The sequence below is a fragment of the Bos indicus x Bos taurus genome, chromosome 4, assembly GCF_003369695.1.
Source record: "Bos indicus x Bos taurus breed Angus x Brahman F1 hybrid chromosome 4, Bos_hybrid_MaternalHap_v2.0, whole genome shotgun sequence".
NCBI lineage: Eukaryota > Metazoa > Chordata > Mammalia > Artiodactyla > Bovidae > Bos > Bos indicus x Bos taurus.
Window position 1 is genome coordinate 20,000,001 of NC_040079.1, and position 27,626 is coordinate 20,027,626.

Genomic DNA, 27,626 nt, shown 5'->3' on the forward strand with positions numbered 1-27,626 from the left:
TTATTTTAAAGGAAATATTGATGGAATGTATTATTTTTTATGTATGTATAGACATATTTATAAATATATATAAATACTGGGGTTTTTTCTCAAGTATTAAGAACTCTATTTAATGAACTGTTATTAACACTAATTTTCCCAAAACTGGAAGGATAGATCTTTGAAGTCAGATGTTTTTGAGGTTAATTTTCAATTTTCTTAGGAAGGAATATGGATTGAATGATGTTTCTAATCAGACTTTGTTAACGGATTTTTAAATTTGTAAAGATTGTTATTACCTTTCAGTTAATATGAAAAGTTATCACAGTATACTTAAAATTTTGTCAGATTTCCCTAGTGATCCGGCGGTTAAGACTCCATGCGTCCACTGCAGAGTTCACGTGTTAGAGCTCTCGTCAGGGAGGCTCCACATACTGCCCAGTGCAGACCCCTCCCCCCACCAAGATTTAAAAAATGCTTTTAGTTGTTTCAAGACTTAAGCAGAATTAGAAATGTTTCCGAAATCAAATGTGAAATAAAAGAACTGTGACTTCAAATTCATACTTTTGATTTAACCAACCATCTCACAAAAACTCCCTTGGTTTTTTCACAGTCAGTTTTGGTTCTGACTATAAGTGATATTCTGTAATACAATTAATATTTTTACCTTTATTTTCAAAAGAGTCTGTAATTCTAGTATTGTGTTCCTTTTTACTCTGTCAGTAATTTAGGATGTTGTGTTTGTTCTTTGTTTTTTGTGTTATTTTTATTCTTTGTTCCCTCAGTTTTTGTTCTGCTTTGTATTTGTGCTAAAGCTTTTGGTATTAATTTTTAGTTTTATTGCATTGTGATTAGGGAATAGGTTCTGTAAGCTTCTGAACTTGGGAATGTATTGAAGTTTTCTTTGGTCTGTGAATTTTAATACTCCATGGAAATAGAAGGTGTTGTTTCCCTAGAGTCCATAGTTTAATATATACTCATGCAGTCTCATTAATTATTAATCAGGCCCTGCTATATTCTTACCTACCAGAGACTCAGATTATTATGATAGACCCTCACTACAGTGCTGTTTTTTTAAATGTATACTTCTTTTTGTTGATTCTTTCATCTTTCTTTAACAGGAGATTGATAGATTTTTTTGAAGTATAGTTGCTGTACAGTGTTATGTAAGTTACAGATATACAATGTAGTGAATCACGGGTTAAAGGTTATGCGCTATAGCTACTGTAAAATATTGGCTCTGTTCCCTAGTTGTGCAGTGTCTTCTGGACGCTTGCTTTATGCCTAATGGTTTGTATCTCTTACTTCCTTACGCTTCCTATACCACGCCTCTCCTGTTTCCTCTCCCCACTAGTAACCATCAGCATGTTCTCTATGTCTGTGAGTCTGCTTCTTTTTTGTTATATTTGCTAATTTGTTGTATTTTTAGATTCTCCATGTAAGTGATATCATGTAGTATTTGTCTTTCTGTCTGACTTATTTCACTTTATTATAATGCCCTCTAAGTCTGTCCATGTTGCTGCAAATGGCAAAATTTCAGTATCTTTAATGGCTGAGTTAATATTCTATTACATACATACACACACACACACACACACACACGTACATACATACATATATATGAAAGTTGTTCAGTTGTGCCTGACTCTGCAACCCCATGGACTGTAAGCCTGCCAGTCTCCTCTGTCCATGGAATTCTCCAGGCAAGGATACTGGAATGGATAGCTGTTCCCTTCTCCAGGCACCTTCCTGGATCTTACTTCCTTATCCTAGAAGATCTCCAGGGAATCCTCCCAACCCAGGGATCAAACCCAGGTCTCCCGCGTTGCTAGCAGTCTGAGCCACCAGGGAAGATACATACATAAATCGCTTTTTAATCTTTTTTATCCATTCATCTGTCAGTGGACATTTAGGTTGTTTCTATGTCTTGGCAATTGTGAATAGTGCTGCTATATACATGTGTCTTTACAAGTCAGTGTATCTGGTTTTTTGGATACATACCCAGAAGTGGAATTTCTGGGTCATATGGTAGTTTTATTTTTAGTGAGAAACCTCCATACTGTTCTCCATAGTGATTGCACCAATTTACATTCCCACCAACGATGTCCGAGGGTTCCCCTTACTCCACATCCTCGTCCGCATTGGTTGGTTGTGTTCTTTTTGATGATAGCCTTTCTGACAAGTGTGAGGTGCTATCTCATTGTGGTTTTTGATTTGCATTTCCCTGGTGATTAGTGATGCTGAGCATCTTTTCATATTCCTGTTGGCATCCTTATTTCCTCTTTGGAAAAATGTCTGTTCAGTTCTGCCCATTTTTTAATTTTTTTTTTAATGTTGAGTTGTGTGCACTGCTATTTTTGTTAGTTGTTTTATTGATACTTTTCAGATAAAAATTCATGACTACCTTCTACATTTTAAAAAATGTAAAATAAACATCTTTTTCCCATTTACTTTCCTTTGTCTTTAATTCTACTTTGTTGTATATTAATATTAGTCGTCTTAGTTTTTTAGATATATGTGCTGATATGTTTTTGCCCATTCTTTTATATTCTTTCTCATATTACTTTGTTTTTAGTTGTGTTTCTAAAATCAGCTTCTATTGGGTTTTTTGTTTGCTTTTCTTTCTTTTGTAATTTAACAAAATCCAAGATTGATTCTTTTTATCTTCAGTAGAGTAACCTATTCACATTTAAAATTTCTGCTTTTTAGACTTTGTTTTCACTTTGTTTAAATTTGCTTTCATTTTTTAGGTGTAGGAATTTACTTCTTTTTCTTCCATGACTTGAAAGTCTACTTAAGTCTACTAAAACTTTAATTTCATCAGAAAAAAAATGCTTAGGTCTAGATTTTGCTAAGCAGCAGCCTTTAGTTTTTCAAAAGAAAAATGTGTATCTTGCTTTGACTAAAAGTAATATGTGCTCATTTTTTAAAATATAATATTACTGAAATACAGAAGTATGAATTTTCTCATAATCTTCTTAAAGATAACTACTAATAAATTTGTTGTATGTATTCTCTGAAATTTTATGATTATATATAATCATCATCTTCTAAGTTTTGAAATAAAGGGGATCATACATCCTTTACTGATTAAATAGCATGGTCATCTCACATTTCAGCAATGTGGAACTTAGATGAGTTACCTTGTCTGTGCCTCAGTTTTCTTGTACAAGAAGAGGAGTACTAACTTCCTAAAGCTTTTGTGCTGATGAAGTGAATTAGGGATTAATACCCAGAAAGTACTTACAATAGTGCCTGGCATGTTGTAAGCTTTCAAGGAGTATGTGCCATTCTCATTTTCATTTTGAATGATTCTGCATAGTATTTCAGGGAGAATATGCTGTATATATCTAAAAATCTTCCATGTACAGCATTTAGCTCAGTGTGTCACTTAATAAGACCTTGTATCTGACAAAATCTAATAGGCTTTTTATTTTCTACCCATTACTACTTTATATAAATGTGTGATTATTTATACTTGTTACATGGTATATCTTCTCTCTGAAGATTTATTTTTTAATCATATTTGCCTAAATAAAGGCTCACTTAACTTTACTTTTCATTATTCTTTTATGCCAAACTCCCCATTTTTGTGTTCTAATTTTGAATTCCTCTCTCTTGTTTCACTGGATCAGCAGTTCTCAAAGTATTATAGATCTCCTGGGGCCCCAGAGACCTTTCCAAGAGATTCATGAGGTCAAAACTCTTTTCATAATAGTATTAAGACTTTTATTTTCTCTTTTGATTGTGATACTTTTACTGATGGTGCAAAAATAAAAGTAAGTATACCTGCTGTGTGAATCAAGGCAGTGGCATCAAAATGTGTAACTGCCAGTTGTTGTGAACTTTGCCCACACACATGTGTAGTTGAAAAACAGGCCCTTGTTGAAGTACTACTAAAAATTTATTTCTATTAAATGTTTGTTAAAATTTTATATATTTATTTTTTGGCTGAGCTGGGTCTTTGTTGTGTGTGTGGGCTTTCTGTAGTTGCAGCGAGTGGAGGCTACTCTAGTTGCCGTGTTGAGGCTTCACACTGCGGTGGCTTCTCCCTTGTGGAGCGTGGGCTCTAGGTTGTGTTTGCCCAGTAGTTGCAGCGTGTGGGCTCAGTAGTTGTGGCATGTTGGCTTAGTTGCCCTTCAGCATGTGGAATCTGCCTAGACCAGGGATCAAACCCATGTCTCCTGCATTGGTGGGCAGATTCCCAACCCCTGGACTACCAGGGAAGCCAGGCTTTTATTAAATCTTGATTGTGGAGCGCACATCTGTACTATTCTGTGTGAAGATGTCCTACATTTGTTGGACTTGCAACTTAAACTAGCTGCTTTTATATGAAACTTTTAAATATATATATATATTTTATTGAAATAGTGGCTCAGACAGGAAAGAATCTGCCTACGACACAGGAGATTGAACCCAGGGTTCAATCCTGGGGTCGGGAAGATGCCCTGGAGAAGGGAATGGCAACCCACTCCAGTATTCTTGCCTGGAAAGTCCCATGGACAGAGGAGCATGGTGAGCTACAGTCTATGGGGTTACAGAGAGTTGGACACGACTGAGCGACTAATATACACACACACACAGAGTTGACTTACAGTGTTTCAAGTACACAGCAAGATGATTCCGTCGTACATATACACATTATTTTTGAAATTATTTTTCATTTTAGGTTATTGCAAGGTATAGACTGTAGTTCCCTGTGCTATGCAGTAAGTTTTTCCTGCTTGTTGCATATCTGTTTTTTGTTTTAATTAGAAATTTAGCATTCTGTTCATGCTTAGTCAAACAAGTGGAATCAAAATGTCATAAATTTTTTAGTTAGGGAAAAACTCATGTTTTCTAAAATATATATGCTGTTTATATATATAAGTATATAAAAGCTTTTTCCCCTATGCTTGATAAAGGCTTGAGAAAGAACATAAAAAAAAAAAGATGGAAAAATAAGTGAAATGAAATGGGAGCACTGAATATGAAATAGAAAAAGTGAAACAAACTAGATAAAAGTAAAAGATCATCAGATAGTCCAGTTGTTTTTAAACATGGCTGGCTCACTAGAAACATATCTGGAACTTTGGAGGAAAAAAAAGCAATACTTGGGCATTTGTATTTTTCAGAAACTTAGAAGATTTTAAAAAGTGATTAAAGGTTTTCCTATTCAGTAGTAGTTTTGGTGATACAGAATTCTGTTATTTTTCTGTTGATCAATCATGATTACAGTGGTGGTAAGTGAGTAATAGTTATATAATCACAGTAGTAAAAGATGTTCATCTGTTTTCACAATCAGTAGCCAGACAAAAAATAAAAGATAATTACAGTTGCAAGCCATAATGGGAACATGATTAACCTAACAGTATAAAATAAATGCATACATTTGTGGAGGTGGGGAGTCAAGGAGAGTGATGTGGTAAGTGAAAGAGCATAAATGCATGTTTTCATACAGCCTGTCTTTGTCTTTTGGTTGATGCATTTAAGCCATTTACATTTAAGGTAATTTACAACATATATATGGCTTCCCTGATGGCTCAGATGGTAAAGAATCCACCTGCAATGCAGTAGACCTGGGTTTGATCTTTTGGTTGGGAAGATCCCCTGGAGGAGGGCATGGCAGCCCACTCCAGTATTCTTGCCTGGAGAATGCCCGTGGACAGAAGATCCTGGTAGGCTACAGTCCATGGGGTTGCAAAGAATCAGACATGACTGAGTAACTAAGCACAGCATATTATCCTGTTACCATTTTCTTAATTGTTTAGGGTTTATTGTCTGTCCATCTTTTTCTTCTTTTGTTTCCTGCCTAGAGAAGTTCCTTTAGCACTTGTTGTAAAGCGAGTTTGGTGGGGCTGAATTCTCGTTTGCTTCCTTGGAAAGCTTTTGATTTCTCCATCAAATCTGAATGAGAGTCTTGCTGGGTAGAGTATTCTTATTTGTAGGTTGTTCCTTTTTATCACTTTAAATATATCGTGCCATTCCCTTCTGGCTTGTAGCTTTTCTGTTGAGAAATCAGCTGCTAACCTGATGGGAGTTTCCTTGTTTGATGTTTTTCCCTTATTGGTTTTAATATTTTATCTCTGTCTTTAATTTTTGTCAGTTTGATTACTGTGTGTCTTGGTGTGTTCCTTCTTGGGTTTATCCTGCCTGGGACTCTGTGCTTCCTGGGCTTGGTTGACTATTGCCTTTCCCATGTTAGGGAAGTTTTCAGCTATTAACCTCTTCAAATATTTTCTCAGGTCCTTTCTCTCTCTCTTCTCTTTCTGGGACCCCTATAATGCAAATGTTGGTGAATTTAATGTTGTCCCAGAGGTCTCTTGGGCTTCCCTTGTGGCTCAGCTGGTAAAGAATCCACCTGCAATGCGGGAGACCTGGGTTCAATTCCTGGGTTGGGAGAAGGGAAAGGTTACCCTCTCCAGTATTCTGGCCTAGAGAATTCCATGGACTGTGTAGTCCATGGGGTCACAAAGAGTCAGACATGACTGAATGACTTTCACTAAAGAGGTCTCTTAGGCAGTCTTTTTTTTTTTTTTTTTTTCATTCTTTTTTCTGTATTCTGTTCTAAATCGGTGCTTCCCACCATTCTGTTCTCTTGATCATTTATCCATTCTTCACCTCAGGTATTCTGCTGTTGATTCATTCTGGTGTATTATTCATCTCTGTCTGTTCTTTAGTTCTTGTAGGTCTTTGGTAAACACTTCTTGCATCTTCTCGATTGTTTTCCCGATATCCTGGATCATCTTCACTATCATTATTCTGAATTCTTTTTCTGCAGGGTTGCCTGTCTCCACTTAATTTTGTTGTTTTTTCTGGGGTTTTATCTTGTCCCTTCATCTGGGATGTAACTTTCTGCTTTTTCATCCTGATTAACTTTTTGTACTGTGGTTTTCATTTTAGCCACTGTGAAACTGTGATTCTTCTTGCTTCTGTCTGCTCTCTAACGGAGGAGGCTAAGATGCTTGTGTAAGCTTCCTGATGGGAGGGACTGGTCATGGGAAAAACCAGGTCTTGTTCTGGTGGGCAGGGCCTTGCTCAGTTATGCTTTAATCCAGTTTTCTGCTCATGGGTGGGGTTCCCCACCCCACCCCAATTTGTTGTTTGGCCTGAGGCGACCCAGCCCTGATAGCTCTATAATAGGATTAATGGCAGCCTCCAAGAGGGCTTATGCCAAGGGGGACCTTCCAGGACTGCTGCTGCCAGTGCTCTTGTCTCTGTGGTGAGCTCCCGCTGAGCCCTGCCTCCACGGGAGACCCTCCGACACTAGCAGGTAGTTTTGGTTCAGTCTCACGTGTGGTCACTGCTCCTTTCCTCTGGGTCTTGGTGAGTGCAAGGTTTTGTGTGTACCCTCCAAGACTCGAGTCTCTTTTTTCCCCCCAGTCCTGTGGAAGTCCTGTAATCAAATCCCACTGGCCTTCACTGTCAGATTCCCTGGGGATTCCCAATCCCTTTGTTGCTTCCCCAGGCTGGGAAGCCTGACTCAACCTTCACAACAGTGGAAGAGCTTCTTTGGTATTATGTTTTCTAGTTTGTGGGTCACCCACCCAGCGGGTATGGGATTTGATTTTATTGTGTTTGCACCCTCCTACCATCTCACTGCGGCGGCTTCTTTGTCTTCAGACATAGGGTATTTTTTTTGGTGGGATTTAGTGTCTTCCTGTTGATGGTTGTTCAACAGCTAGTTGTGATTTTGGCCCTCTCACAGGAGGAGATAAGCACACGTCCTTCTAGTCCACCATCTTGAACTGGAAGCCCACATCAGTTTTTTTTTTTGTTTGGTTGGTTGTTTTGTTTCGTTTTTAACCAACTGATTACATTATGAGTTCAGTTATTCAGATTTGGATATTTGGCAGATACTGTCTTGAGGATGAATTTAATGAGACTCAATTCAAGGAAAACAGGTGATAATTTTTATTGCCAATGACAAAATTCAGATTTTCAGAGAAAACTAAAATTTTGGAACATTTACCTCTGCCGTTCTGAGCTTGACAACTTCCCAGTACTTAAAGACTTTTTCAGTGAGATCTGAGATGATATCAATGAATGTGATGTTTTGCTGTTGTATAAAGAAAGTTGTCAACATCAGGAAGATTTGCATAACTAAATATAAACCAATATATTCTAATATATGGGTAATCCAGTGTATTCTAAATGGCCAGTTCAGGAGATTACAGAATCATGCTGCATGGATATTTATTATAATGTCAAGAAGAATATCCATAATCAACTAAAAAGACTTAAAATTTTTTTTACTTGTTAAAACTACATATCTTCAGGAGGCCAAATTTTTCTTCATATATTTCAGCCAAAAGAGTATGTCAAAATAAATTGAATGTGGAAGCAGATATGAGAATCAGCTGTCCTCTATTGAAGCAAGCATTTAAAAAATTTACAAAAATAATATACAGTACCACCCTTCTCAATTTTGGGGTGGGGGAAATATGGTTATTTTTATTAAAATTGCATTTACATTAGCATGTAATGTCATTATTTCTATATGAATTAATCAACATTTAAAAAGCTTTCTAATTTCACATTCAGTAAATACCTACAGATATAATCCCCCTTAAAAAAAAAAGTTGTTTGGGATCTTGGAACTAAAATGTTGGCAAATACTGCACTAGAAGTCTTAAGATTTTCCTCACCTTTTTCTCCCACTCAGGGGAGCACAGGTGATATATTTTCTGATTTGCTGATTCCCAAGACTGCCTTTACACATGAAGATTGATTTGCATAACGTATTCTTTCCAAACTGGAGATCAGAGATTCTCAACCTTCTGCCTACCCTCCAGCACCTCACACATCTCCCATTAGTATTAGTGTCAGTAACTCCTCAGGGGATTGTATCTCATATCCAAGCCTCCCTTGGATACCTTTATTGTAGATTGTTTCTCCCTCTTTAAAACTCTGTGTTGTGGAGAGGTCAAAATAAAATTGGGCTAATTTAATTTTCTTTTGTATTAATGTATTTTTCTTTTTTACACGTTTTGTTTTTGCTTTATTCTTATAAAAAATTGAAAAGCTGTATTGATGGAGAGGATATGTTCAGTTTTGTTTGTAATATAATTAGCTTTTATGGTCAGCAGACTCAGGTCTTTCTTGAGCTCAAAAAAACTTACTTTTATGACTATTTCTGTTCCCTTTGTTCTGTTTCTGTGTTTATAGGTTTGAACTTTTGACATACCAATTATCCTTTTTTTTTTAGTTAATTTTATTTCTTTATCACCTTTATATTCTGGAAGATAAGCTTGTTCCCAATACTTTATTTAATTTTTCTTGAGTAGTGCTGCCCAGTTCTACTGACTTTGGTGCAGATTTTAATTTTGCTATTACAGTTTTCATTTTCTTGCTACATTTTACTTTCTTAGCCAACTTGCTTTTCCAATCAGCTGGCATCTCAGTTTGTTCACTGTGTATGTTTGCCGGTTTTCTTCTTAAAATACCTGTTTCAAAGAAACCATGTCTTTTGGATTCCATTTTGGTCACACTGTAAGTGCTTGCTAAAATTAAATTTCTTGAGATTCAACGTGATATTCCTTTTCTTTTGCTAAATGATTAATTTTTATGCATTCCCATATTGTTTTTCTTCTGTTACTTATCTTTTAAAGTGGGAAAGCTGTCCAGTTTCAGGGTACGTGAACAAATAGGATGTGGTGATTGCTTCTGCCTCGTGTGCTAGAATTCTAGTTGGAGGTGACTTTGTTGGCCTGATATGAGATCTTTTATGCTTTATATTGATATTGCCTGCTTCTAATAAACTTCAGAAAAAATTCTTCAGACGTGAATGTGCCTTAGGTCTCTGACTCTGTCTCTGCATAAGATGATCCTTTGTGAGTAGAGAAATAGTAGATCACTTTTTCTCTCTCATGGGAGCAGGCTCTGCAGCTAAGAATGAATATGCAAGTAGTTTTCTGAACTTTTTTTTGGATTATCCTTTCCTGCTTGTTTTCCCAAAAGTTAGGACAGGCATATCAGAAAATGTTTCCCTCAGAATATGTTACTTATACTGGAGTTCAGTTTACTTTCAAGTCTGTGGACATAATTCAGATAATGTCAGAACTTGTAAACATTTATATTAGCACTGGGGTTTAATGTGTCCTTTTGGGGTTTAACTTTAATCTCTTCATTATGTCAAAATCATATAAAATTACTTTCAAGGTATGAAATATTCTATTCTCTTTTTTGCAGTTCTTGACTGTTAGATAAAGGAAATCTCAAGCATTTCATTGAAACTATGGATGATAGAATGTTATGCTTGGGGCCATATGGGAAAGGATGATTAGAAAAGAGTGTGACGAACTAGATCTAAGATAGTTTGAATGGTAGTACGCAAATACAATACCTATCTCTTTATGCAGCAAATTGAAGGAAGCTTTCCTGACACTGGTGGGGCTCATTCCCTAGTCTTTTTCTTATTTAATTTTTAAATAAATGTCTTTAGGTGACCATAATGAGGATAGGGGAGATACAACTGGAGGGAGGGGCAGATGAGGACTAACAAAACTCTTTTAATAAAATCTAGAAAGAACTTGGGAGCCTGGAAAAAGAAGGTGACTTTTTTAAGATGCAGTTTAATAGCAGTTTATGTAATGGCCCTCCATGTATACTCAGAAAGTAACTGAAATTCAAAATGACAGCAAATCATATAGAAAAAAAATCTCATTTTAGTACCATGGCTACTAAGCAGTAATCTAATGAAAGGGGGAACTCCTTGTTCCATGTGTCCCCAAAGAACAGGATCAAAACCAGTAAGCAGTGAACTTTACAGCATTTAAAGCAGGGATAGACTGACTTGTAAGGTCTTGAATTGTCTTTCATTAGAGATTCAGTTGTATGCTGGGCATACACAAGCAAGGATTCAGATGCAGTATGAGCGGTTGAATTAGATGACAGAGTCCTTTCCAACAGTGAGATGTGGCTTTCAGACACTCTTACCAGTGGTTTTTAAATACCTCTTTATATTTGTTTTGTATATGTTTTGGTAAGCAAAAGGTTACATAGTGTGACAAACATGGTATAAATGAATATGCTAATTCTTTAAATTGGACTCATATACAAGTCACCCATAGACATGGTAGGTAGGCAGTATAAGGCATTGTCCTTTAATGGTGTTATCATCGAAATGGCATACACCTAATGAAATAAAGGTAAATGTAGTAAAAGACATATAAATAAGAACTAGAAGAATTAAACGGAGGAAATTGTTTATCAAGAGTATCAAGGGTGGAAGGCGGGGAAAGTATCAGGTAAAAGTTTCATAGAGAAAATAGATCTTCAGGGGCAATGGAATTTCAGTAGACCAAGAAGAGCAACAAAGTGAAGTTTCCCAGATACGTTGGGAGCAGTGTGTCTGAGAATAAAAAAGTCCAGAATGGTAAGTTGGTGTTTAAGATGACTTGAGTATCGTGGCAAAGATTTTCTGTTTAACAAAAGGGAGCAGGTGAAATGTTTTTGCGTGAGGAAGAGGTGTGACCAGTGTTCTTGTGTTACTCTTCAGGAACATTGATTTACGTTTTTTAAATTGTTGAAAGTGGGAAAATTGATTGGAAAACTATTCAAATGAGAACTATTGAGACCTCTGATAATATTATCAGTTAACATTTATTGAGTGCTTCCTATACCAGATATATTACCTTATTTCAGTGAAGCCTTGCGGCAACAGGGGCTTCTCTGGTAGCTCAGCTGGTAAAGAATCTGCCTGCAGTGCAGGAGACCCCAGTTCAATTCCTGGGTCAGGAAGATCCACTGGAGAAGGGATAGGCTACCCACTCCAGTATTCTTGGGCTTCCCTGTTGGCTCAGATGGTAAAGAATCTGCCTGCAATGCAGGAGACCTGGGTTTGATCCTTTGGTTGGGAAGATCCCCTGGAGAAGGAAAAGGCTACCCACTCCAGTATTCTTATCCATGGACTATATAGTCCATGGGGTCGCAAAGAGTTGGACACGACTGAGTGACTTTCAGTTCAGTTCACAGCAACAGTGTATTATAGGTGCTTTCCAAATGAGCACCTGGATTTCCTGTTGGCCTATGAAAATTCCATATAGCATAATATATTATTTAATTTCTCCAGATACCACTCTCTTACATACCCATACATCTGCACTCTCCAAATCAGTAGACACCTTGTTGAATACTGTTATTCCTTAATTTAGCATTTTAGAATATGCTGTTATAATTAGCAGTCAAAACAAATTTTTATTAAAGATTTAAAAGAACCATGTTGAGAATTATGCTACAAATGAAAAAGTATAAGATGTGGTGTCTGACCCCTAAGGCCATTGAATTAACAATACAAGATATAAATAGATGAAAAGTTAAATTGCAGTAAAAGATGAATTGCCAACAAAGTTGTCGAACATTAAGTTCATTAAGGTTCCTCTGTATTTTGTGGTAATTAACTAAATGGCATTCATTTATTTGCATGCTAGCTTCCCAAGAAGGTAGCAAATTCTTTTAATCAGAGTTCAGCCTTCCTATTTTATCCCAAGCAAGTAGCACAGTGCCTAACTTATAGTAGGAGTAGTAAATGTTGAATTAGATGGATTGCAAGTAGTATGTCTTTTTCAAAGACCATATTGCATCTTTTTAAAAACCATTGCCTACTTTTGTTAGCAAAACAACTCTAAGAATAGGTTTGAAAAGAAGTTTTTTACTTTGAAATGTAGATGTATTTTTAACATGATTCGTGTTGTTGTATTAAACCTTCCTGTTTGATCCAGTTTGTGTGGAAAGTTAAATGTACCTATGTAGCAGCCATTTTCTGCTTCCAGTCTCTTAAGCTACTACTTTGTTTTGTGGCCAGAAGTATAGAAACACCTGTTTTCCCTGGTCTCAAATATAAGGGGGGAACAGTTGTAGACTTAAGAGGCCATCTGCTCCAGCTGCAGAGTTTTCCAAGGTCTTTCAAGCTTCTTGCTTCCTCATTGTGAGCAGTAGCAGAGGTAACTTAGCACTAAGGGTTTCTGTCTGGTGGTCTTCCCACTGTTTAAATACTACTTCCCATCATAAAGTAGAAAAGTTAAAGGAAAGGGTTCCTAACTTCTCAGGGATCATGGTACCCTTTGAGAATCTGATGAAAAGTGACCTGGGCTCTTTACCTAGAAAATGTATACACACAAAAGAATTTGTAAGCTTTTTGAAAGTCTCTTCACTGATTGTCAAGTAGAATATATCATATATAGAAACAAAATAGCTTCAAAACAGATTTCTTGGTACAAGAAAAATATAGTAAAAAGTATAATTTTAATGTAACAAAAATCTGTTGTATATTTAACAACCAACAGGCTTCACATTGCAATGACGGAAAGGAGAGTAAAATGATACTGGATAAATTATTCTTGCTAAAAAGGGAAAAGTGAAGCTAAACCAGCCTGGATGTGTTGACAAATTATATTTGTCAGCCTGCTTTACCTGAACTGTATGTGGTAAACAGAAGCTGTGTGCAGTTATTTGTCACCTGCCTGGTTATTTACACACCCATCATGGTGAGAATTTATTGCTGTCCAACTCTATGACACATGATATGATTCTATTACATGATGTTATTGCATGATGTCTTTAAAAACATAAAAACTATCACTGAAGAAGTAATCAAGGTGTATACTATTACTGGACGATAAAGCTAACCAGTTTTTATCAACTGAATTATATATGATAATCAGAATTCATAACCAAGATCTCAAAAATTAGTTTTAAACATCTGCTGCTGCTGCTAAGTCGCTTCAGTCGTGTCTGACTCAGTGCGACCCCACAGACGGCAGCCCACCAGGCTCCCCCATCCCTGGGATTCTCCAGGCAAGAACACTGGAGTGGGTTGCCATTTCCTTCTCCAATGCGTGAAAGTGAAAAGTGAAAGTGAAGTCGCTCAGCCGTGTCTGACTCTTAGCGACCCCATGGACTGCAGCCTACCAGGCTCCTCCATGGGATTTTCCAGGCAAGAGTACTGGAGTGGGGTGCCATTGCCTTCTCCAAACGTCTCCTAGAAGTGGACAAATCAGAAGAGGAAACAACAAAGAAATAGAGAGCAGAAGGAAAACTACTATAACGTGGTGTCCCTAAAGCCAGGAGAAGAGAGGGTGCTTTAAGCGGGGAGAAGTGATCCACTTTGTCATGTTGGGACCTCAGTTAAGGTGAGGGCTAAGAGATAACCTTTGCATTTCACAACATGGAGGTCTTTGACGTCAGCAAAAATGGCTATAGTATAATAATGAGGGTGGAAGCCAGATTAGAACAGGAAGTAAGAAACCAGAGATAGCAGATATTCACAATTGTTTTGGCAAGTTTAGCTATGAAAAGGAGGAGAAAGAATAGTAACTAAAAGGTGGATGTCAAGCCTAAGGATAGACTTTATGTTGCTGTTGCTTTTTTAATGGAGTTGTGAGTGGCATATTCTGATGAAAGGGAGCAAGTAGAGCAGGAGAGGTTGAAAACACAGGCAAGAAAAGGGATAACAAAGGAATGAGTTTTTTTGTAAGACAACAAAAAAGGGTGATACCAAAACTTACGTGAGGGATTACCTTTAGATAGGAAAGGATTTGTCAGTTGCAGGAAAATAGAAGTTCAGGAGGGAATTCATGTCTGAAGACCATTTTCTGTTTGGAGAAGAATACAAGGTTATCTGAGAATAAAAAGGAAGGAGGAGGCTTACAAAAAGTGGAAGAGGTTTAAAATAGTCTCTGTGCAAGGTGTAAAAGCAAGAAAAACAGGAACGTGGTAAGATTGCCATGTAATGCTAAGGGACCTGTTGAAATTGTGCATCTCTCACTTCTATCCCCAGAATCTGGGAGACAAAATTAGGGTTAGATTTTTCTCTGTAGCTGGTAACGTTTCATAAAGTTAGAATGAAGGTGAAGAATATGTCTGACATCCTCTCTTCTGATCGCTGATGCCTGCCAAGAGTGAGGAGAAAGGAACTAGATAGAGCACTGCCTACCTTCCCTATTTCACCACCACTACTGAGGTTAACACTCTCCAGCTGCTGGGGAGCTGGTTAAATTGTCATTCCAATCCCTCTGTCAGTAAACATAGCACTGGTCTCACGTTACTGCTGCTATTACTGGGTAAGTAATGCATTATCAGTAGTTGCTTGAAGTAGAAGATCGTGTGTATGGCTTACTTCCAAGTCTGTCACTTGAGCAATTTCACATTCATTCAGTATAAAAGCTTCTATTATGTAAAATTTACTATGTATCAGAAACTATCTAGGCATTAGAGCTACAAAACTAACTAATAGTGACATGATGTGTGGCCTGCTTTCATAGAGGATACAGATAGAGGCAGGTTGAGTTGAATGTGAAGCAGGGAAATACATACAAGCTGCTTTGCGCACCCCTGTGAAGGTCATATTACTCAAAGATGACTTTAGAGGAAGTTTGATTAAAGCTTGATTCTAAAGGATTAGTAGGAATTAACTGGGTAAAAGACAGTGGAAAGGAATGGGGTCGGCATAATGGGGCTGAAAGTTGAGGTGCTGAGTAAGATTTTTTTTTCCAGCAGTGCAGACAATTGTTTTGATACCTGAAGCCCACCCAGCTAGTAGGGGCCATACTGATCTACACTTATTCCACCTTAAAACTTTTCTTCGATCTAGTTTCTTGAGTTATAGAATACAGAGGTCAGGAGCTTTTCATTTAGCATTAACAATGAATAACTTGACCCCAAGTAGCTTTTCCTTTTAAGTCTCCCATGAAGGTACTGTTAGTCATTACTGCCCCTCTTCTACATCAAATTTTAGTTAGCATCAAGAATAGAGCCACAGAGACTTGATTGAGGAAAATCTATGTTATTGAGGTATAATTTAAATGCAAGAAATTGCAGATATTTAAAGGGTGCAACTGGATAAGTTTTGACATGTATATAATCATGAAACCATCACCACAGTCATAATAATGAATTTGGTGGATTCCATCACCCTCAGGTGCCCTTTCGTAGTCCCTCCCTTCCATAGTACCCCAGTAAGCAACTACTATTCTGCTTTTTTATTAGTATATATTAGTTTCCGTATTTTATATCTTTATGCCAGTACCATACTTTATTGATTACTGCAGTTTTCAATAATTTTTGAAGTCAGATATTGTTAGCTCTCCAGTTTGTTCTTTCTTTCCAAAGTTGTTTTGGCTGTTCTAGATTGTTTTTCCACATGAAATTTAGGGTCAGTTTGTCAAAGTTTTTTTTTTTAAAGCCTGCTAGGATTTTAATTGGTATTGCGTTGAATCTGTATATCAATCTGTGGAAAATTAACATCTTTGCAATATTCAGTCTCCCCACCCATGAATGTGCTTATCTCTCCATTTATTTATTTAGATCCTCTCTTAATTCCTCTCAACAGTGTTTGGTGATTTTAAGTATATAGGTATTGTATTTTTTGTTAAGACTTATTACCAGATATTTTATAAATTTGTATGCCATTGTAGATAATACTGGTTTTAGTTTTTATTTGTAATTATTAACTGCTGGTGCTATATTAAAATGCAGTTGAGTCAGTATATTGATCTTTTGTTCTTTAACATTGCTAAAATTACTTATTCTAGTAGCTTTTTGGTAGATTCCATTGGACTTTGCTCTACATAGCTATCATCATCTGTAAACAAAGACAGTTCCACTTCTTCCTTTTCAGAATGGATGAGGTTGGTTTGTTCCCTGGTTGCAGTGCTCAGAACCTCTAGGACAGTGTAGAATATAGGTGATAGAAAAAAGATGTCTTGTCCCGGTTTTAGGAGAAAAGCATTCATTCAATCTGTCACCAGTTAAGTATGATGTTAATTGTACTCTCTCTGTAGAGGCCCTTCATTAGTCCAGAGAAATGTCCTTCTTTTCCTAGTTTGCTGAGCTTTTATCAGTAAAGGATGTTGGATTTTGTCAGATGCTTTTTGAGATGATTGTACGGTTTTTCTTTTTTCAGTTTGTTAAAATGGTGAATTATGTGGACTGTCTTTAAATACTCAACCAACCTTGTATTCCTGGGATAAATACTACTTAATCATGGCCTCTTGTACTTTTATACATTATTTGATTGAATTTGCTAACATTGTTTAGAGTTTGTGTTCGTGAGGGACATTATCCTGTGCTGTTCCTGACTTGTAATGTCTTTGTCTCAGAATCAGAGTATGTTGGCCTCAAAGAACACATTTTGGCCTTCCTATTATTTTGGAAGAGTGTGCAGAATTATTATTATTCATTTTTTCTTAAGTGTTTGGTAAAACTTACCAGTGTAGCCATCTGTGACCTGGGAGTTTCTTTGGGGGAAGATGGTCTGTAAAATCTGATATTAGCATTTTCTGTGCTTTTTTTTCCCCCTAATCATTCTAGCTAGAGATCTATCAATGGTATTGATCTCAAAGAAATAGCTTTTGATTTCTATTATTTTTCTGTTTTCCATTTCATTGGTTTCTGCTCACTTTGAATTTATTTTTTTTTAATAGACTTTATTTTTTAGAGCATTTTCAGGTTTGCAGCAGGGTACAGAGATTTCCATATGTCTTTTTCCCATGCATTTTCTTACGGTAGAAGGACAAAGATGGTTAATTCGAGACCTTTCTAATTTCCCAATATAGGTATTTAGTACTATAAATTCCTCAAAGGCCTACAGAAGAAGATGCTTTCTTTCCTTTCAGTCACACTAAGCCTTTCCAGTATTGTCATTTTTGTCTGCTAAAATAAGAATTGTAAAGGCAGCATCTGCAGGGATAAAGGGAGTTTAAACTCACAACTGTTCCTTTTCATATGCCTTTTGCACATTTATACCAAGTTGAGAAGGACGGTATCACATATTTTAATTCAGGAACACTACTTTTGACAAAGCTGTCTTACTGACTACTGCAGTTATTTCTTTACTTTGTTCCACTGAAAAGGCCTATCTAGTTAATCCTCTCCAGTTAATAATTAGCATGAATAATGGAAAGGAAGTGAAAGGAAAACTAGTTTTATCTAAATCATTTTAAGCAATACTTCTTTGCCTCAAACAAAGCCTCACATTTCTGCAGTTGTGAATATAGATTAAGCTGGTACTCCAGGTTGGCCTTACTTTTAAATTTGTTTCTGAATATAAAGTATAATAAGTCATATCTTTATATTTCAGCCATTATTCTGAACCTTCATTAACCTAATTTTGGATAGTCTTTTAGAACTAGTGTGAATCAATCCACAGCAATAATACTTAACCTTTATTAAACATACTACCTTGTCTAGTACTGTGTTAGATACTTTGCATGGATTATTTCATTTGATGATACACTAAAATCCAGTGAGGTGTGTTTTTAGTCCCATTTTATAGATGGGAGTAAAAATGGGAAGAAAACAAAGATTTCGAAAGTAGTCTTAAGGTCCTACAACTCTGGTAGAATTGGAGCTCTTCCCCAGTCTCCAGTGATATTAAGTATGTTATACACCTTCTTTCTGCTGCTAAGTCACTTCAGTCGTGTCCGGACTCTGTGTGACCCCATAGACGGCAGCCCACCAGGCTCCCCCGTCCCTGGGATTCTCCAGGCAAGAACACTGGAGTGGGTTGCCATTTCCTTCTCCAGTGCATGAAAGTGAAGTCGCTCAGTCGTGTCCGACTCTTGGTGACCCCATGGACTGCAGCCTACCAGGTTCCTCCGCCCATGGGATTTTCCAGGCAAGAGTACTGGAGTGGGGTGCCATTGCCTTCTCCCACACCTTCTTTCTACTAATGTGTTAATTTACTGTATAAGGAGCCTTGTTGTTGTTCAGTCGCTCACTTGTGTCAGATTTTGTGACCCCATGGACTGCATCATGCCAGGCTTCCCTGTCCTTCACCATCTCCCAGAGTTTGTTCAGACTCATGTCCCTTGAGTCAGCAATGCCATCCAACCATCTCATCCTCTGTCATCCCCTTCTCCTGCCTTCAATCTTTTCGAGCATCAGGGTCTTTTCCAATGAGTCGGCTCTTCGCATCAGGTGGCCAAAGTATTGTAGCTTCACCTTCAGCATCACAGTCCTTCCAGTGAATATTCAGGGTTGACTTCTTTTAAGGTTGACTGGTTGGATCTCCTTGCAGTCCAAGGGACTCTAAAGAGTCTTCTATAGCACCATAGTTTGAAGGCATCAGTTCTTCGACACTCAGCCTTTTTTATTATCCAGCTCTCACATCCCTACATGACTACTGGAAAAACTATACAGAACTTTGTAGGCAAAGTAATGTTTCTGCTTTTTAATACACTGTCTAGGTTTGTCATTGTCTTCCAAGGAGCAAGTGTCTTTTAATTTTGTGGTTGCAGTCACCAACCGCAGTGATTTTGGAGCCCAAGAAAATAAAATCTGTCACTGCCATTGTTTCCCCACCTTAATCTTTAGTTCCTCTTCGCATTCTGCCATAAGGGTGGTATCATCTGCATATCTAAGGTTATTGATATTTCTCCCAGCAATCTTGATTTTAGCTTGTGCCTCACCCAGCTCAGCGTTTTCCATGATGTACTCTGCCTGTAAGTTAAATAAACAGGGTAACAGTATTCAGCCTTGACATACTCCTTTCCCAATTTGGAAACAGTTTGTTCGTTGTTCCATGTCTGGTTCTAACTGTTGCTTCTTGACCTGCATACAGGTTTCACAGGAGGCAGGTCAGGTGGTCTGGTATTCCCATCTCTTTCAGAATTTTCCACAGTTTATTGTGATCCACACAGTCAAAGGCTTTGGCATAGTCAATAAAGCAGAAATAGATGTTTTTCTGGAACTCTCTTGCTTTTTCGATGATCTAGTGGATGTTGGCAATTTGATCTCTGGTTCCTCTGGCTTTTCTAAATCCAGCTTGAACATCTGGAAGTTCATGGTTCACGTACTGTTGAAGCCCGACTTGGAGAATTTTGAGCATTACTTTACTAGCATGTGAGATGAGTGCAACTGTGTGGTAGTTTGAGCATTCTTTGGCATTGCCTTTCTTTGGGATTGGAATGAAAACTGACCTTTTCCAGTCCTGTGGCCACTGCTGAGTTTTCCAAATTTGTTGGCATATTGAGTGTGGCACTTTCACAGCATCATCATTTAGGATTTGAAATAGCTCAACTGGAATTCCATCACCTCCACTAGCTTTGTTCATAGAAAAATGCTTTCTAAGGCCCACTTGACTTTGTCTTTTAGGATGTCTGGCTGTAAGTAAGTGATCATACCCTCGTGATTATCTGGGTCGTGAAGATCTTTTTTGTACAGTTCTTCTGTGTGTTCTTGCCACCTCTTCTTAATATCTTCTGCTTCTGTGAGGCCCATTCATTTCTGTCCTTTATTGTGCCCACCTTTGCATGAAATATTCCCTTGGTATGTCTGATTTTATTGAAGAGATCTCTAGGCTTTCCCATTCTATTGTTTTCTTCTGTTGCTTTGCATTGTTCACTTAAGAAGTCTTTCTCTCTCCTTACTATTCTTTGGCACTCTGCATTCAGATGACTTGAATAAACAATCCATTAGAAGTTACTGCTGTGAATTACTCATATCCTCTTAACTGAAAAAGGTTGTTTTATCATCGAGGAATTAAAAAGGAGGAAAATTATTTTTTATTAAATTCTTGACATAGAGACAATATATTTAAAACATACATCTGGCCTGGAACTCAGAAACACTGTGTGTAATTTAGTTTCCTGACTTAATGCTATGAGGCTTCCACTGACTGTTGTGATAGGCAGGTGGTTTTACCTCTTGGAATGCTTTCTTTTTTTTTTAAAGTACCAGCCCTTGAGAAATAAGATGATAATGCTAATTTTCTGGAGGATGTAAAACCCAGGGGTAAACTTTTTCCTTAAGGGAAAAAAATACCTCTGTATATTTAGTGATTTCAAATTGTTTGAATTTAATGATTTTATTGTTTGTAAAATAGATGCTTTATCTATATAATGACCCTTAACCTTAAAATGAAAATACTGAGTAATGGATTTGACTCAGTATTTAAATAAATATTTATTTACATAGGTAGCTTATAATAGTAGCTAATCCTATATCTGTTAATTTTAGCTATACCACCTTATTTTCAGTGCTTTGCATGGATCAGTTACTTTAATTCTCACAACTCCATTAAATGTATGTTTAATCATGTGATTATTAGATTACTGTCTGCCTCCCACACTGGGTGGTAAGCTCTGTGGAATCAGAAACCATCTCGGATTTTGTTTACCATTGTTCACTCTGTTCACAGAGCTGACCATACAATAGAGCTTAAATTTGAATGAATGAATGAAATGAATTCTTAATAGCTAATACTGATTACCTTTTGATAGTGATGTCTGCCTCCATCAAAGTAGTGATGCTTTCTCTGAAGTATTAAAATACATGTTATATGATCTGTGTAAAATCGTTATTTAAACTCAACATTTTTTCTTTGCTGGTCACATCTTGACATAATGGTGATTAAAATTCCTTAGAAATAGAGCACAATCATATATTTCATTACATTTAGCTTTTTTTTTTTTTTAATTGTTTTCAGCTTGACTAATGGTTTGAATTGCAGTCATACTGTGTGCTAACCATTGTGCAGAATTTAATTTCAAGTTCTTGGTTGCTTGTTTCACTTTGCAGGTAATGTAATTCTTTGACGAAACCCTTGTAGCTTTAAGAAAGTAAAGCTACCAGGTGCTTCATTTCCCTTCTTCAGTCTACCATCCTTACGAATACTGTTTTCATTTGGCTTCTAAGGGAGAAGATGTCAACCGGACACTAGAAGGTGGAAGAAAGCCTCTTCATTATGCAGCAGATTGTGGACAGCTTGAAATCCTGGAATTTCTGCTGCTGAAAGGAGCAGATATTAATGTATGTAAAGAACATTGTCATTCTAGAAAAAAAATTCCTGTTGCATGCTATTGGGTAGTTGTTTTCAGTAGATTTGTAAAATAGTTACTGGTGGAAATCTCATGTGAAAGTAAGAATATAGTCTGAAATTTTGCTGAATTTCTGTAGCTTAGAAATACATGGTTGTGATTTTCTTTTAATAAGCAGAACAAGTTTATTTTTTTAAACTGATAAAACTTGGGGGTGGGGGACACAGGATAGATAGATTCATGCTTCCTTTTCATGTTCTAAAGCAGTCTGAGAGTTAGCACTATCTGTAGGTAGCAAATGGCTATCACCCAGTGGAGGATAGGCCCTGTAGTCATACGGAAAATCTAAAAGTGGATTTTTGGACAACAGTCAGGCAGCAGTTATCTCTTGATTCTTGCCTTTTGTAGCCTCTGCATTTCAGAGTTTCAGAAAAATGTTTAAGTAACCATAAAGAGCAAGTGAGATGAACTTTTCACATCTCAGGGGCTGCCATGTCACCTGGCCCAATTTTGGGCATCTGTTACCTCTTCATACTGGCGAGCCTACAGTAGTGGGGGGTTGAGGCTCAGAGAGGTTAAGTAACTAGTCACACAGTTAAGTGCCAGAGTCCAGATTTGAGCTGGGGTCAAAGTCCTGCTCCCTCTGTTTCACCGGCTTCTAAGGAGAAACTGCTTGTGGGCCTAGGGCTCTGTCAGCTCTGTAAGAGGCTAAAAATGGGAGAACATTGATTTTCAGTTATTTATAAGCATTCCCTAATGATCTAGAGAGAAGGAAGAAATGAAAAATGGATAAAGTGATCTATATCTCATTCTTTCATAGGCTCCAGATAAACATCATATCACACCTCTTCTGTCTGCCGTCTATGAAGGTCATGTTTCCTGCGTGAAATTGCTTCTGTCAAAGGTGAGGTCAATTGCTGGTTTTTATTGTTTTATAACTGTTCAAGCTAAGTAATTGGTTATTAATTTACTTAAATTTTGTGTGGCATCAGGAACAGAAAAATTAGAGGTAACAGCCAAAATTGAAGACTAGAGCAATGTTGCTTGAAAGAGCTGATCCACACGCTGTTACCAGTTCTTACTGGGTAAAGAGCCTGAGCTAGAAAATAAGTCAACACAGTCTCCTTCATCAAGAATATCCTGCAATTTTCTTTTTAAAAGTTAGCTGAACTAGACATTGTACTTAATACAGAAAATGTTGTCCTGTGCTAGTAACAGTTTGCAGACTGGTGCCAGATTCACATGCCACACTTTTATAACCTTGCCTTTGAAATTTGTAAACTTCTTTGTCTGTAGTGATCTTTCTGAGCAAGATTATTGAGGATTGCTGTAAGGGGCTCTCCAAGTCATTTGGTTTCTTGATATGATTGAGATCATGGTACATTTGGAGTTTTCCAGTGTTTTGTCTTTGATTACAAGCTCTCAAATGAAGGTCAGAGTCCAGCCTTAAAAATTAACCAGTCAGTTGCAACCATTCTAACTGTATTAAATGGAAACTGCAAATGTTGGAAGACAAGAAATCATCGTAAAATAAGGCACTCAACGTTAATCCCAAAATTATCTTTTCATGGCCATATTCTGGAAAATGTTAATAATGTTTAATTTGGAATTTTCAAATAAGTCCTGCTAAAAGAAGCAAGAAAGAATTAGAAATAAAATGAGTAAATATATATGAAGCATTTTGCACAGTACCTGACACATCATAATAGTCAATAAATAGTAGCTTTTATTATGTTTAAGACTAAAGAGGATTATATGCTTCATAGATTCAGTTTCAGTAGGATTTGGAGAACATTGGGAAAGAAAGTAGTACTTTTGTCCCAACACTTTATTGACAACTTTTCAAAGGTACTATCTGAAAGCAGTTAACCCAGGTCCTTTAAAATTAGGGGGTTTTACCCATACCTTCAGCACAAATACCGGATTTCTTGAAACGTGTGGTGGTGGAACACATTATTCTTTACCACTGTAATGGATCCAGCATCTTTGGTGGGATGTGGTCATGAAGATTTCCAGCCACTGTATCTTTCTCCTGTCTTCCCGTCCCCCACACCCATGTAAAGATTAAAAAGAACCTTTGAGAACTATGGATAATTTCAGCCTTGGGGGAATGTTTTTGTATTATGTTAAAAACTGGTTGTCGGAGGCTACAAATATTAATTTATAATTCATGAAAGATTTAATTGTAATATTTTATTGGTTAGGACTCTATTGAAAGTAACTAAACCCAGCTTAGACAGGCTCAAGCAGTAAAAGAGATCATGTTGACTCACACAGTTCTAGGTTGAGGCACAGTTTGTCTGTGGGTTTAAGCCACATGACCAGCATCTGATTTCTTTGTCTCTATCTCAGCTTTCTTCCTCAGGGTTGGCTTAATTGGCCCACCTCAATATATCTTCTGAGTGTAGAGCAAAAGAAGCAGCAATACTATATTATATTTGAGAGATGCTCACTCCAGTACTCTTGCCTGGAAAATCCCATGGACAGAGGAGCCTGGAAGCCTGCAGTCCATGGGGTCGTTGAGGGTCGGACACGACTGAGTGACTTCACTTTCACTTTCATGCACTGGAGAAGGAAATGGCAACCCACTCCAATGTTCTTGCCTGGAGAATCCCAGGGACGGGGAAGCCTGGTGGGCTGCTGTCTATGGGGTCGCACAGAGTTGGACACGACTGAAGTGACTTAGCAATAGAGCTTAAAAGTTCTCAGAGGAAAAATTTTAAACTATGTGAGGTGATTTTTATTTAAACTTATTGGGGTAACCATTTCACAGTACATACACATATCATTTTGTTGTATACCTTAAATTGTAATTATAGTATCAGTTATATCTTAATTACAAATTAATAAGTCAGAATAAAAACAAGAAATGAATGACTCCTCCTCCTCCTTTCTCCCTCTTTCTGTGACCTTTTGTACCTAGCCAAGGCTTTTTGTTCTCTGAAAATAAAAACCTCCAGGGATCCTTTTTTAGCTTAGGGCTCTGGTCATTTACCAAATGAGGTACCCCTAAGCCAGCTCCTTCTTTGTAGCCAGATCTCAAACTGTAGATCAGAAATGTATTTGTTTCTGATAAGCCTTTCTTTTGACCTCAGTTCAGTTCAGTCGTGTCCGACTCTGCGACCCCATGAATTGCAGCACACCAGGCCTCCCTGTAATTCCCGAGGTTCACTCAGACTCACGTCCATTGAGTCAGTATGCCATCCAGCCATCTCATCCTGTGTCATCCCCTTCTCCTCCTGCCCCCAATCCCTCCCAGCATCAGAGTCAACTCTCAGCATGAGGTGCCAAAGTACTGGAGTTTCAGTTTTAGCATCATTCCTTCCAAAGAACACCCAGGGCTGATCTCCTTCAGAATGGACTGGTTGGATCTCCTTGCAGTCCAAGGGACTCTCAAGAGTCTTCTCCAACACCACAATTCAAAAGCATCAATTCTTCGGTGCTCAGCTTTCTTCACAGTCCAACTCTCACATCCATACACGACCACTGGAAAAACCATAGCCTTGACTAGACGGACCTTTGTTGGCAAAGTAATATCTCTGCTTTTCAATATACTGTCTAGGTTGGTCATAACTTTCCTTCCAAGGAGTAAGCATCTTTTAATTTCATGGCTGCAATCACCATCTGCGGTGATTTTGGAGCCCCAAAAAATAAAGTCTGACACTGTTTCCCTATCTACTTGCCATGAAGTGATGGGACCAGATGCCATGATCTTCGTTTTCTGAATGTTGAGCTTTAAGCCAACTTTTCCACTCTCCTCTTTCACTTTCATCAAGAAGCTTTTTAGTTCCTCTTCACTTTCTGCCATAAGGGTAGTGTCATCTGCATATCTGGGGTTATTAATATTTCTCCCAGCAGTCTTGATTCCAGCTTGTGCTTCTTCCAGCCCAGCGTTTCTCATGATGTACCCTGCATAGAAGTTGAATAAGCAGGGTGACAATACACAGCCTTGACGTACTCCTTTTCCTATTTGGAACCAGTCTGTTGTCCATGTCCAGTTCTAACTGTTGCTTCCTGACCTGCATACAGATTTCTCAAGAGGCAGGTCAGGTGGTCTGGTATTCCCATCTCTTGAAGAATTTTCCACAGTTTATTGTGATCCACACAGTCAAAGGCTTTGGCATAGTCAATAAAGCAGAAATAGATGTTTTTCTGGAACTCTCTTGCTTTTTCGATGATCCAGCAGATGTTGGCAATTTGATCTCTGGTTCCTCTGCCTTTTCTAAAACCAGCTATCTGGAAGTTCATGGTTCACGTATTGCTGAAGCCTGGCTTGGAGAATTTTGAGCATTACTTTACTAGCATGTGAGATGAGTACAATTGTGCAGTAGTTTGACCATTCTTTGGCATTGCCTTTCTTTGGGATTGGAATGAAAACTGACCTTTTCCAGTCCTGTAGCCACTGCTGAGTTTTCCAAATTTGCTGGCATATTGAGTGCAGCACTTTCACAGCATCATCTTTCAGGATTTGAAATAGCTCAACTGGAATTCCATCACCTCCACTAGCTTTGTTCGTAGTGATGCCTTCTAAGGCCCACTTGACTTCACATTCCAGGATGTCTGGCTCTAGGTGAGTGATCACACCATCGTGATTATCTGGGTCATGAAGATCTTTTCTGTACAGTTCTTCTGTGTATTCTTGCCATCTCTTCTTAATATCTTCTGCTTCTGTTAGGTCCATACCATTTCTGTCCTTTATCGAGCTCATTTTTGCGTGAAATGTTCCCTTGGTATCTCTAATTTTTCTTGAAGAGATCTCTAGTCTTTCCCATTCTGTTGTTTTCCTCTATTTCTTTGCATTGATCGCTGAGGAAGGCTTTCTGATCTCTCCTTGCTATTCTTTGGAATTCTGCATTCAGATGCTTTTATCTTTCCTTTGCTCCCTTGCTTTTCGCTTCTCTTCTCTTCACAGCTATTTGTAAGGCCTCCCCAGACAGCCATTTTGCTTTTTTGCATTTCTTTTCCACAGGGATGGTCTTGATCCCTGTCTCCTGTACAATGTCACGAACCTCCATCCATAGTTCATCAGACACTGTCTATCAGATCTAGTCCATAAATCTATTTTTCACTTCCACTGTATAATCATCAGGGTTTTGATGTAGGTCAAACCTGAATGGTCTAATGGTTTTCCTCACTTTCTTCATTTTAAGTCTGAATTTGGCAATAAAGAGTTCATGATCTGAGCCACAGTCAGCTCCCGGTCTTGTTTTTGCTCACTATATAGAGCTTCTCCATCTTTGGCTGCAAAGAATATAATCAGTCTGATTTCAGTGTTGACCATCTGGTGAGGTCCATGTGTAGAGTCTTCTTTTGTGTTGTTGGAAGACAGTGTCATGACCAGTGTGTTCTCTTGGCAAAACTCTTATTAGCCTTTGCCCTGCTTCATTCTGTACTCCAAGGCCAAATTTGCCTGTTACTCCAGGTGTTTCTTGACTTCCTACTTTTGCATTCCAGTCTCCTATAATGAAAAGGACATCTTTTTTGGGTGTTAGTTCTAAGAGGTCATGTAGGTCTTCATAAAACCATTCAATCTCAGCTTCTTTCCACCTAGGACAAACAAAACAAGAAGTGATTACTCTTCAGATAGCGAGAGCACAGACCATTGTTCCATATTTCTTATTCCCAAAACACTATGCTGTAGGTCATTAAGACCTTAAATCTTCTACTTAAATAAGTTCCTGAAAAGCTGGCTTGATTTGAATATATGATAAGCCATTATATGTTATCCCAGAAGGGTCTTCATAGATATATACTATATTGCTGAATTATCGGTTATAAGTTGAGTTTCCTGACTTTAAAGTAGTTTTTAATTTTATTTGTGCCTGTAATTTTGTCCTTTGATTATATCTGAGCCTTAGTTTTGTAGCTAAATAAGTGACATTCAGAGGTGGCTATATTGATGGCAAACCA

General features: G+C 37.6%; 1 protein-coding gene across 1 annotated transcript in view; it reads left to right on the forward strand.

Annotated features, from left to right (window-relative positions):
- MTPN (myotrophin) overlaps positions 1-27,626 on the forward strand; it is a 78,045-nt gene that overhangs the window by 28,305 nt on the left and 22,114 nt on the right. The window contains exons 2-3 of the mRNA XM_027538902.1: positions 21,595-21,708; positions 22,537-22,620. Coding sequence (XP_027394703.1) covers positions 21,595-21,708; positions 22,537-22,620 — 198 coding nt within the window. The remainder of the gene's footprint in view (positions 1-21,594; positions 21,709-22,536; positions 22,621-27,626) is intronic.